General features: G+C 39.0%; 1 protein-coding gene across 1 annotated transcript in view; it reads right to left on the bottom strand.

Moving 5' to 3' along the window:
• Positions 1-13,735, bottom strand: part of RAB10 (RAB10, member RAS oncogene family) — a 109,501-nt gene that overhangs the window by 3,432 nt on the left and 92,334 nt on the right. The window contains exons 4-5 of the mRNA XM_010383020.2: positions 7,713-7,802; positions 6,656-6,757 (exon numbers count right to left, since the gene is read on the bottom strand). Coding sequence (XP_010381322.1) covers positions 6,656-6,757; positions 7,713-7,802 — 192 coding nt within the window. The remainder of the gene's footprint in view (positions 1-6,655; positions 6,758-7,712; positions 7,803-13,735) is intronic.

The following is a 13,735-nucleotide window of genomic DNA, read 5'->3' as shown; positions in this document are numbered from 1 at the left end:
CTGTTTTTTCCCAACATTAAATATTACTTTGAAAATCAGAAGGGCCAGGCACTGTGGCTGAGGCCTGCAATCCCAGCACTTTGAGAGGCCGAGGCAGTTGGATCACCTGAGGTCAGGAGTTCGAGACCAGCCTGGCCAACATGCCAAAACCCTGTCTCTATAAAATTACTAAAATTAGCTGGGTGTGGTGTTGCACGTCTATAATCCCAGCTACTCAGGAGGATGAGGCAGGAGAATCGCTTGAACTCGGGAGCAGAGGTTGCAGTGAGTCAAGATCCCGCCACTGCACTCCAGCCTGGGCGACAGAGTAAGACTCTATCTCAAGAAAAAAAAAAATCAGAAGAATACAGTATTTTAAAAAGGCAGGCCCATTCTTTATATATAAAAAATATTTTTAAAGTGATACCTTACATACACAAAAGTACATAAAGCTTAAGTGTAAGCCTGATGTATTTTTGGTATATATTGTCAAACTACCAGATCAGGATATAGAACATAATATTCCCAAGAAAGCTCTCTTGTGCCCCTTTCCTGCCAGTACTGCTCTCTTCAAGTTACCCAATATTCTGATTTCTATCATCTAAGATTAGTTTTTTTTCTATTCCTATCCTTCATATACATGGAACCATAGTTGAATACATTCTTCTCTGTGTGACTTCTTTCCACTCAGTATCAGTCTTTGAGATTTATCAGTGCTGTTGTATAAAACAGTAGTTCATCACATTTTGAAAGCCAGAATGTACCTGAGAACTTATTCTCTAATGGAAACAATATAAAGTTAAGGGCTTGTGTAGCCCAAGGGGGAAAAAATTAAAGTATTTCAAAAATATTTTAAAGCCTCAAGTAGCCTAAGAGAAGCCTAGTGAACTCATCCTGAGGTGACACTGCTACTTGCCCTTAGAGCTCACCTACTTACTCCCACTGCCTAATGGGATTCTTCTCCTCCATGTGTGTCAAAGCAGCAAATTATGCATTAAAAAGACCTCTGTGGGGTTTCCAGTACAAGTGACTTTGCTCCTAAAAGAGATCTTTGAGAAAGATGTAAAGAAGAAAAAGGGGGCAGACCAGCACCCAGCAAGAAAAAAAAGTACAGTTGCACTGGAAATTCTCTCTGGAAACTTCCAGGTATGGGTCAGGTTAAGGACAACCAGGGAGGCTCCTACACTGATTTTCTTAGCATCTCACTCACTATCTTTTTAGAATTTAACTTAGATCCTTGAAACAGACTCAAAAAAAAACAAAACAAAACACAAAAGGGTATCTCCTGCAGAGTGAAATCTTGTGCAGCCAAAATATGTAAGTTGAAGTTGAGTTTTAATTAAGTTTATTAAAAGTTTTAAGCTGGCTCCTAGCTAAGAATAAGAAAAGGCCAATAACCAAATAGAAAAATTGGGCAAAGGAATAAACAAAAAAAAATTACAGAAAAGGAAATGTAAAAGTGATTCTTAAACATATGTTTTTAGATCAGGTGAGGTGGCTCACGCCTGTAATCCCAGCACTTTGGGAGGCCAAGTTGGGCAGATCACCTGAGGTCATGAGTTCGAGACCAGCCTGGCCAACATGGTGAAACCCTTTCTCTACTAAAAACACAAACATTCGTTTGTGTGGTGGCAGGCGCCTGTAATCCCAGCTACTTGGGAGGTTGAGACAGGAGAATCTCTTGAACCTGGAAGGTAGAGGCTGCAGTGAGCAGAGATCGTGCCACTGCACTCCAACCTGGGCAATAAGGGCAAAATTCTGTCTCAAAACAAACAAACAAACAAATGTTTTTAAATGCTCAGCCTTACTCAGAAATTACCAGCAAATTAAATCTGCATTTTTTAACCAGTTAGACTGGGAAAGATCTGAGTCTTGTAAATCCACTGTGCTGGCCAGGGTGTGAATAAGACATATTCTCATATACTGCAAGTGGGTGTATAAATGGGTATAACCCTCAGGACAGACTTGGGCAGTATTTATCAAAATTGCAAATGTACATACATGTATGCTCTTTTCTGAGAACTTCAGAATCTGTCCTTCAAATGTATGTGCGTATGGAAAATAATTTAAATATCAGATTATACACCACACACACAGTTTATGTGCACATAAGTTTGAAAATAATCTAAATGTCCACTGGGAGACTTGTTCAATTATGATATAAACATTCAAAGGAATAGCATATAATTATTTAAAAAGTAAAATTATTTTGCTTATAGTAAGTGAAATAAGCAAAGTGACAATCAGTAGAGTATGTTACCTCATCTGTTAAAAAGAAAAGGTTGTGGGGGAGGGGTGGGACAAAAATATATATTCATATTTACTCAGAGTAATAACTGATAAATTAATCACATCAGTTACCTGAGGAGTAAGGGGAAAATGAGGAATTGGCAACTGATATTGAGGGAATCAAAGGGAACAAGGTGGGAAATTTCTGTATCCTTTTTTTTTCACCCAGGCTGGAGTGCAGTGGCTGGATCTCGGCTCACTGCAAGCTCCGTCTCCCGGGTTTACGCCATTCTCCTGCCTCAGCCTCCCCAGTAGCTGGGACTACAGGCGCCTGCCACCTCGCCCGGCTAGTTTTGTTTTTTTTTTGTATTTTTTAGTAGAGACGGGGTTTCACCATGTTAGTCAGGATAGTCTCGATCTCCTGATCTCGTGATCCGCCTGTCTCGGCCTCCCAAAGTGCTGGGATTACAGGCTTAACCCACCGTGCCCGGCCTTCTGTATCCTTTTTTTTTCTCCTTTTAAATGTTTGAAGCAAGAGAATGAATCATGTAGCCAAATAATTAAGTTAAAAGATGTTTTAAATTGCTTTCATTTTAAGTTAATTCTAACGTGAAGGAATTTTACATTTGCTATTTGAACTCATAACTTCACTGCATCAGTGTATGGATGTGTATGAAAAAAATTGCTACCTAGTATTTGGGCCTGCTTACTTGGGAAAACTCTAGACCGAGCTTGTCCAACCTGCAGCCTGCATGCAGCACAACACAACAAATTTGTAAACTTTGTTAAAATATGATGAGATTTTTTTGTGTGTGATTTTTTTTCTTTAACGTTCGAGCTATGGTTAGTATTAGTGTATTTTATATGTGGTCCAAGACAATTCTTCTTCCACTGTGGCCAAGGGAAGCCAAAAGATTAGACACCCCTGCAAGTCTAGACTGAGATCTTTATTTATTAGTATACTAATACTTTAACCTTTAATAATGATAATAAGGAAAGCTCTACCTCACTAGGACACAAAATTATATATATAATGGCTATATAGCACTATTAAAAAAAAAAAAAGCCAAGACTGATGAGAGGATCAAAGGACATAGTATAGACAGAAAGTAAGCAGAAACCACGAAGACCAAAAAGCCCAGAAAGAGAAAGGACATAGAGCCAAGAGTGTTTCACTAGGTCTTGTGGTAACTCCTGCCAGTCTTATCCTGGTCTTTAACTCGACTGTGAATACTGGATAATATTTCATCCTGACCCACCAATGTCTGAAATACAAAGTATCTTCAACCAATTTTAAAAGAAGCATTTTTCTATTTCTTTTATTCCCTTCATTTAATTAAAAATACAATTTTTGGTACATGGCTCACACCTGTAATTCCAACACTTTGGGAAGCCAGGGTGAGAGATTCCCTTAAGGCCACGAGTTCAAGACCTGCCGGGACAACACAGTGAGACCCCTATCTCTACCAAAAAATCTGAAAATTAGTGAGGGATAGTGATGTGTCCTCGTGGTCCTAAGCTACTCAGAAAGCTGAAGCAGGAGGATGGCTTGAGCCCAGGAGTTCAAATCTAGCCTGGGTAACACAGACCCCATCAATTAAAAAAAAAAAGAGAGAGAGAGACCGAGCTAGGCTTGATGGCAGACCCCTGTGGACCCAGCTACTAGTGTATCACTGGAGGCCAGGAGTTTGAGGCTACAGCCAGCATGATCACACTTACGAACAGCCACTACACTTCAGCCTGGGCAACACAGTGAAACCCTGTCTCAAAAAGAAAACAAAAAAAAGGTAAGAAAGAAACACATTTTTTCCTAGTTGTATTCTTCTATTCTTTTGCTCTTCAAAAGAACAATAAATAATATAGATTTATTTTCTCAAGAAATTCTAATGGGTTCACCTTAATTGTGAAAGACTGTTCTTTTAAAAAAATCTTAAAATTGCTTTTATAATTCAAAAAAGAAACCTGTTGAAATTCCAAAACTAAACTGCCTATAGTCAGTACATGAATCTGCCCTATGATCCCTCCCCCTTACCACCATCACTCTCTTGGAGTGCTATTTAGAGTTTGGTATCTACCCTTCCAGTTCTCTATTTGCTAAAAATAAAATGTATCTGCATGTACATATGTCTGTTTGGTATATCATATAATCTTGAAAAATGAGATCACTTCACATTTTATATCCTAATTTGTGTGTGTGTGTGTGTGTGTGTGTTGTTGTTTTTTTTTTTTGAGACGGAGTCTCGCTCTGTCGCCCAGGCTGGAGTGCAGTGGCATGATCTTGGCTCACTGCAAGCTCCGCCTCCTGGGTTCACACCATTCTCCTGCCTCAGCCTCCCCAGTAGCTAGAACTACAGGCGCCCGCCACCATGCCCGGCTAATTTTTTGTATTCTTAGTAGAGACAGGGCTTCACCGGGTTAGCCAGGACGGTCTCAATCTCCTGACCTCGTGATCCGCCCACCTCAGCCTCCCAAAGTGCTGGGATTACAGGCATGAGCCACGGTGCCCAGCCCCTAATTTGCTTTTTATCACTCAATACACTATGGAGATCTTTTATACTTAGTTTAATTGCTGTCAGCCTCTCTCATTCTCTGAAATAAAATTCAATTTTTGATCTGACTGGATTCTCATAGAAAAACATCTCCTAAAGCAGGAAGTCCCAAAACATGATATGCAAAGGAAGCTGGCAGATTCAAAAGGGCACCAATTTTTTAGCCCCACTAAAGAGCAACAACTGATGACTGTTTTTTCCAGTTTGAATATTCAATTGTAGTAAACAGATACCTACATTTCACTCTAAAAATTAGGTCCCTTGGTTTTAGTGACTCTATATAAAGAATTTACTTCAATGTTAAGTATCTCAACTCAATCTCTTATAACTGCTCAGAAATTTCACTAGATTTATATGTGACATACCACCTCTATTACAGCTAATGTCTGTCCTTCCAAAGTGGAGAAAGAAAAAAAAACTGGTTGGTTAAGAAAATGTAAAAACAAACATCTACCTTTTATATATAGGTTGGTGTTAAAAAAATTAATATTTCAAATATAAAAATAGAAAGGTTACCAAATGTAATTACATTTTCTACTATACAACATCTGCTTCTTTTTTAGGATGTGTGTCAGATTTTTTTTTTTTTTTTGAGATGGAGCCTTGGTCTGTCGCCAGGCTGGCGTGCAGTGGCGTGATCTCGGCTCATTGCAACCTCCAACTCCCTGGTTCAAGGGATTCTTCTACCTCAGCCTCCAAAGAAGCTGGGATTACAGGCATGTGCCACCACACCCAGCTAATTTTTGTATTTTTAGTAGAGATGGGGTTTCACCGTGTTGGCCAGGATGGTCTCATCTCCTGACCTCATGATCCGCCTGCCTGAGCCTCCCAAAATGCTGGGATTATAGATGTGAGCCACCGCGCATGGCCAATGTATGTCAGATTTTATCTGTATTTATTTGCATTTAAAATTACAACAGATTGAACAGATAATTCAGGATTCATAACCAAATCCATGCATTATACCTAGTCACTTGAGGGAAAATATGAAAATCAGATTTCTTAATTTGGCTACATGTTACTTATACTAGCAAATATTGAGAGTCACGAATCTTAAACCCAGAAACAAACCTGAGGTAAAACATGCATTCCTCAAGATCACATTTTCAGCATTATTTATTTTCTTACATAATAGGTTTTATTCAGTATGTACAGAATACGTACATGCCCTTTATTTGCCTGAGAAGTGACTAATATGGCAGAATAGCAATTCTGTGGCAATAACTACTTAATAGATTCATTTCTTATCTTAAAATTTCCTAAATTATCTGAGAATGCAAAGTACTCATTAAGAGAAATGAATCCAAGAATAAAAAGGCTAGAAAAGATAAAAAACTGGAAAAAATAATGGAACTAGGGACTAGACAGTGACTATGGAGCTCAGAATATTAATGGTTACCACCGACTAGATCCTTAAGATTTCTAGATGGCTTTCTGTTTCCCCAGTTACTTACAGCCAAAGTCCCCAACCCCAGGGCTGCGGATCCTTACCGGTCCGTAGCCTGTTAAGAACCGGGCCACCCAGCAGGAGGTGAGCAGCAAGTGAGTGAGCATTACTACCTGACCTCTGCCTCCTGTCAGATCAGTGGTAGCATTAGATTCTCACAGGAGTGCAAACCCCACTGTGAACTGCACGTGCAAGGGATCTAGGTTGCATGCTCCTTAGGAGGATCTAACGCCTCATGATCTGAGGTGGGACAGTTTCACCCAATACGGTCCATGGAAAAATTATCTTCCACAAAACTAGTGCTTGGTGCCAAAAAATCTGGGGACTGCTGCCCTACAGAAACAATACCACCCAAACTCAAATTCTGTATGTAAATCCAGTACTTCAGAATAGACAAAATATTCAACAGAGATACTCAGGTACCTGGCAGGAAGTAAAAATAGGAACCTACCTTTCGAAGGATATCTTCAGCTAACGTGAGGAACGCCTTTTCGATGTTTATATTTGCTTTTGCACTAGTCTCAAAAAACCTAATACCATGCTCCCTTGCAATCTAAAACAGAAACAAAATATCATCATAAAATTATCAAGCATGGGTTGCCAATTGCTGACTTTAACATCTTAAATATTAATCTTATTCTGAAGGCAGTGGTCCCAACTAGAATATATAACACAGAATATTTCAGCAAGTCAAGCTCTTTCATTAAACAAACAAAAGTAATCTCCTTACCCCAAAAGTTTATTTCAGATATACTAAAACAGATACTTCACCCTGGGGGCAAACTTACGAGAAGCTCAACCTGACTTCTCAGGGTCTAATTTCTGCTCACCGCAGGCTCCTGATTGTCACATTTTAGAACCATACAAATTGATACATCTCCTTAAAGTCCTAAGTTTAAAAACTGAGGATTACTGACTTACATTTTTCTCTCTTTGTAGTTTAAATAAGGATAAAAATACTATGGGAACATTTGATTCCCCCATACATGTTAAATATGCACTAAAAAACAAATTCATTCAAATAATAAAATATTTCCAACAAGCATTTTAAAAACTATGTAATTAGCTTAGTGCATTCCATCACTATTACTACAAAAATAATCAAAAGCGGCCGGGCGCAGTGGCTCAAGCCTGTAATTCCAGCACTTTGGGAGGCCAAGATGGGCGGATCACGAGGTCAGGAAATCGAGACCATCCTGGCTAACACGGTGAAACCCCGTCTCTACTAAAAAAATACAAAAAAAAAAACTAGCCGGGTGAGGTGGTGGGCGCCTGTAGTCCCAGCTACTCGGGAGGCTGAGGCAGGAGAATGGCGTGAACCCAGGAGGCGGAGCTTGCAGTGAGCTGAGATCTGGCCACTGCACTCCAGCCTGGGCAGCAGAGCGAGACTCCATCTCAAAATAAATAAATAAATAAATAAATAAATAAATAAATAAATAAATAAATAATAATCAAAAGCAGCATTATATTTACAAAGAGCAGAATATCAGTTTAATTCAGATTTTTACCTGTTCTCCTTTTCCTTTAGGTACAACTCTTTTGTCGTCCATATCACACTTGTTTCCTAGTAACATTCTTTCGACATCTTCATTGGCATGCTAAAATGAAATAAAATTTTACTTTTACATACTACCATGAATTATGGCTTAACAGTCTTTAAAAGTGACTTTATTCTCTCAATTTAGAGTGTCATTTCTATAGCTTTAAAGTTTTAAAGCAGTCACCCTAAAACTACCCCATGCTGAAAGCCTACACAAATGCTTAGATTACCTAGCAAAAGAAACACAATTCTCAAGACATACCCATGTCAAATATTATTTCCTCCCTAAAGGAGGCTGTCTGCTTTCTAGGTATGCTCTTTCTTACTAAAATAGAAGACAGAGGCAAAGAAATTTGCATAATCTAAATCCAGGCTGGATCATTTCCGATTTTATAATGCATACTACCCTATAGAAGCCTTAATTAAAAATTGCATAGAGCCCTTAAAATCTCAAATAGCTGCATTGCTATGGCACAAGGAGGTCCATGCAGAAAAATCAGTTAAAAACAAGTGGTTGTCCCCTTAAGATCCCAATGATAATTTTTGCAGAAATAGAAAGATCTATCCAAAAATTCATACGGAATCTAACATCAAAATAATCTCTCTTTTTGAGACAGAGCCTCGCTCTGTTGCCCAGGCTGAAGTGCAGTGGTGTGATCTCGGATTACTACAACTTCTGCCTCCCAAGTTCAAGTGATTCTCCTGCCTTAGCCTCCTGAGTAGCTGCGAGTAGCTGGGACTACAGGTGTGTGTGCTACCATGCCAGCTAATTTTTGTAGTTTTTTAGTAGAGACAGGGGTTTCTGCCATGTTGGCCAGGCTGATCCCAAACTCCTGGCCTCAAGTGATCCATCCCGCTTGGCCTCCCAAAGAGCTAGGATTACAGGCGTGAGCCACTGAGCCTAGCCAAAGTAATATTAGCTGTGGGAGTCAAATTTCAGAACTTCACTACAAATCAAAAAGTGTAGAACTGGCATAAGGACAGATATACAGACTAATGGAATGGAATAGAGAGCCCAGAAATAAATCCTCACATACTTAGTCAAATGATCCTCAACAAGGATGCCAAAATCAGTCAATAAGGAAAGGACAGTCTTCTCAATAAACAGCACTAGGAAAACCAGATATCCACATGCAAAAGAATGAAACTGGATCCTTATTTTAAACCATAAAAAAAAAATTAACTTGAAATAGATCAAAGACCTCAAACTATAAAACTCTTAGAAGAAAACACAGGGAAAAGCTTCAGGACACTGGATTTGGCAATGGTTTCTTTGATATGATCTCAAAAGCACAGGCAATGAAAGAAAAAGTAGATAAACTGTACTTCATCAAAGTTAAAAACTATTGTACAATAAAGGACACTATCAAGAGAATGAAAAGACAACGAACAGGAGAAAATATCTGAAAAGGGAATAATACCTAAAATATATAAAAAACACCTAAAACTCCTAACAACAACAAAAAACAATGACAGCACTTTGGGAGGCCGAGGCAGAAAAATCGCCTGAGCCCAGGAGTTCGAGACTAGCCTGAGTAACACTGTGAGACCTCATCTCTACAAAAAATTTTAAAATTAGCCAGACATGGTGGTGTGTGCCTGCAGTCCCAGCTACTTAGGAGGCTTGGTAGGAGAATCACTTGAGCCTGGGAAGTTGAGGCTGCAGTGAGCCATGATCATCATGCCACTGAACTCCAGCCTGGGGAACAGAGCAAGACCCTGTCTGGAAAAAAGAAAAATAAATAAAAAGAAAAATTAAAAAAAAAAAAGAAAAAGAAAAATGCAAGCAAAGGATCTGAATAGACATTTTTCCAAAGAAGATATACAAACAAACAATATGTACATGAAAAGATGCTCAATATCACTAACATTAGAAAATGCAAATCAAAACCACAATGAGATATCACTACATACACATTAGTATGGCTGCTATTAAAAAAACAGAAAACACATATTGGTGAGGATGTGGAGAAACCGAAACCTTTGTGTACTGTTGGCAGGTATGTAAAATGGTGCAATCACTGTGGAAAAGTCTGGTGATTCCTCAAAGGGTTAAACATAGAATTATCATATGATCCAGCAATTCTACTTATGGGTATACACGCAAAATAATTTAAAGCAGGGACTCAGATATTTGTACACCAGTGTTCACAGCAACATTATTCACAATAGTAAAAGAGCAAAAACAACCCACATATCCAACAATGGGTGAATAAACAGAACATGGCATATAAAAACAATGGAATATTATTCAGCCTTAAAAAAAAAAAAAAAACAAGTTCTGACACATGCTATAACGTAGATGAACCTTGAAAAGTTTATGTTAAATGAAGTAAATTACTTACAAATTGAACAAATACTATATGATTCCACTTATATGAGGTACCTATAACAGTCAAATTCATAGAAAATAGAATGGTGACAGTTGCCAGGAGCTGGGGAAAGGGGGAGACAGAAATTATTGTTTAATGGATGAAAAGCTTCAGTTCAGAAATATGAAAAAGTTCTGGAGAATGGATGGTGGTGATGGTTGCACAACAGTAGAATGTACTTAACACCACTGAACTATACCCCAAAATAATGGTTAAAATGAAAATTTCATGTTGTATGTATTTTACCACAATTTTAAAAACTATTCAAAAACAACAACAGTCTGAGCACAGGGGCTCATGCCTGTAATCCCAACACTTTAAGAGGCCAAGGCAGGAGGAGGAGCACTTGAGCCCAAGGGCTCAAGGCTGGAGTGAACTATTATTATCGCCACTGCACTCCAGCCAGGGCAACAAGGCAAGACTGTATCAAAAAAAAAAAAAAAAAAAAAAAAAGCAACAATAACAAAAAGAAAAACAACAACAAAACTGCCAAATGGCTGTGGTTACTTCATTTCCTGTAGCTATAGGAAAACAAAATCTAGAAAAGTTATAAAATATGCTGATTTGAAACATACAGTTGACCTTTGAACAATGGGGGTAAGGGGGTGCCATGTATAACTTTTGACTCCCCGAACAATTAACTAGTAATAGCCTGCTGCTAACCAGAAGCATTATCAGTAACAGTCGATTAACATATATTTATATATGTATTCTATACTGTATTCTTACCATAAAGTTAGAGAAAAGAAAATGTTATTAAGAAAATCATAAGGAAGAAAAATATATTTACTATTCATTAAGTGGAAGTAGATCATCATAAAGGTCTTCATCCTCAATGTCTTCAAATTGAGTAGGCTGAGGAGGAGAAAGAGGAGGGGGTTGGTCTTGCTTTCTCAGGGGAGGCAGAGGCAGAAGAGGTAGAGAAGGTGGAAGGGGAGGCAGGCACACTCAGTGTAACTTTACGGAAAAACACTGTAATTTCTTTTTTGCTTTTTCATTTCTTTAAAAATATTTCTATACAAAACCAATCCTTCTTTCATCATTTGCTTCAGTTTCAGTGCCTGTATCATATAATGGTCCATGTTGTACAGTAAGTCTAAAGCAGTCGTGAATAATCAGAATCGTTCTGCCAGACTGTCTACAGTCAATTTGTTTTCTAGCACTACTTCTTTGTCTTCTTCCTTATCGTCTAGTGCTGGTTTGGAAGCACCAGCATCTTCATTAAATCATCTTCTGTTGACTCCTCTGGTTGGTGTCTATTAGCTCTTGTCTTATCCACAGTCTCTTTCATAAATTCCTTGACTGGCTCTGCTACAAATCCTGGGAAATCATGCTCAACATCGGCACACAGTTTTCTCCAGCAGGAAGTTACTGTTTTGTGCTTGATGGCTTTCACGGCTTTTTCTATAATGATGGTATTTTCAGCGGTGTAATCCTTCCAGATTTTCATGCTGTTCTATTGAGGTTAGAGTACCCTGTGTTATTAACCTTAAAGGTCCTCACGACCCCTGATCTAGATGCTGAATTAGAGACACTGTGTTCAGGGGCAAGGAGACCACTTCGATGCTTTCGGTGTTAAACTCATGGGGTTCTGGGTGGCCAGGGGCACTGTCCAATATCAAAAGAACTTTAAAGGGCAGTCCCATCATGGTAAGGTATTTCCTGATTTCAGGGACAAAGTATTGATGGAACCAATCCAGAAAAAGGATTCTCAGTGTTCAGGTCTTCTTGTTGAATGATCAAAAAACTGGCAGCTTCAAAAGACTTTTCCCTTCAAGTCTTGGGGGTTAGCAACTTTATATATACGGGCAATCAGTCCTGATCATAAACCCAACTGTATTTGCACAAAACAGTAGTTAGCCTATCCCTTCCTGCCTTAATTCCCTGTGCTTTCTTCTTTTCCTAACACTCATGTCCTTTAGAGCCTGCCCCCCTCCCCACCATCCTGATAATAGGACACTTTTAATTGCATTAAAGACTTGTTCAGGCAGATATCCTTTTTCCTCAATGATTTTCTTAATGGTGCCCAGGAACTTGTCTGCTGTGTCTTAGCAGAAGCTGCTTCTCCTGTTATCCTGCCATTTTTAGGCCAAACCTCTTTCTAAAATTATCAAACCATCCTTTGCTGGCATGAACTCCTCTAGCTTCTCTTTCATTTTTAAGTTGTCACAAAATAACTTCATTTTTTCTTGAATATCATGGTCTACAAGTATGCCTTTTTTTTTTTTTGAGACGGAGTCTCGCTCTGTCGCCCAGGCTGGAGTGCAGTGGCACGATCTTGGCTCACTGCAAGCTCCGCCACCCGGGTTCACGCCATTCTCCTGTCTCAGCCTACCAAGTAGCTGGGACTATAGGCGCCCACCACTACGCCTGGTTAGTTTTTTGTATTTTCAGTAGAGATGGGGCTTCACCGGGTTAGCCAGAATGGTCTTGATCTCCTGACCTCATGATCAGCCTGCCTCAGCCTCCCAAAGTGCTGGGATTACAGGCGTGAGCCAACGCGCTGGGCCTACAAGTATGCCTTTCTTACAGCAATCCTGTACCTACATAAAAGCTGCATTTTCAACACAAGATAAAAAGGTGTTCTGTAAAAAGTGCAAGGTTTCACACCTACTGCTGTGGCTGCAGTGATGGCTTCACAAATTTTCTTTTATTTAAAATGGTCCTTATGCTGGATTAATTTATTTTGAAATAACGGGCATCCACAGCTGCAGACCTCATTCTACAGTACATATTAAGCAATTCAACTTTTTCTTGTAATGTAATGACTTTTCTGTTTCTCAGGAGTGCTTCTGGCATCACTAGTGGCACTCTGTATAGGTCTGATGGTGTTATTCAAGGTTTACAGTATTGCACTAGACACGATGAAAACACGCAAGAACCACAAAAGATCACTTTTGATTGCAGTATGGGATTTACTGGAGACACAAACTGTTCACTGGGAGATAATCCGCATCACATGGTGTTTTAAGCAGACACTTGGAAACATACTAGCTCACCAAAATAGCAACTGGAGGTGGCTACAAAATTATCACAGTAGTATAGTATGTATTACAGTTATTTTTATGCAGTTATGATTTAATACTGCATCTCTGTTTACATTTCTCTTGACTGCAAAAGGTGCCATGTATGGGCTCTGTTTTGTGTGTTTGAGTGTTGATAAATTTAAACTTTTAATAATAGATCTGTGTATAGTTTATGGTAGTAATAAAATAGACTAGTATCTACATATACTTTATATATTCACAATATACTTAACTTTTTCTTAATCTCCCCCACTGCCGCCAATATTTCTAGGTTATATGGCTTGTCTGTGAGTTTTTCAAATTGTTGCAAGTCTCTAAAATTTTTTCCAAAATATTTGTTTTTAAAAATCTGTTTATAGAGCTGGGTGTGGTGGCACACACTTGTAATCCCAGCTTCTTGGGAGGCTGAGGAGGAAGAATCACTTGACCCCCTGGAGTTTGAAACCAGCCTGGGCAACACTGTGAGTCCCCATCTCTTTAAACAAAAATATCCATGTGTAAGTGGACCTGCAGTTCAAGGGTCAATGACAGTTTAAAATGGGGTAGACAAAGGTGGGATTAGGGAGAAAACAACTCTTTTGTTGCGGGGAAGA

Source organism: Rhinopithecus roxellana, chromosome 17 (assembly GCF_007565055.1).
Source record: "Rhinopithecus roxellana isolate Shanxi Qingling chromosome 17, ASM756505v1, whole genome shotgun sequence".
NCBI lineage: Eukaryota > Metazoa > Chordata > Mammalia > Primates > Cercopithecidae > Rhinopithecus > Rhinopithecus roxellana.
This window is presented reverse-complemented; position numbering and strand designations above follow the sequence as displayed.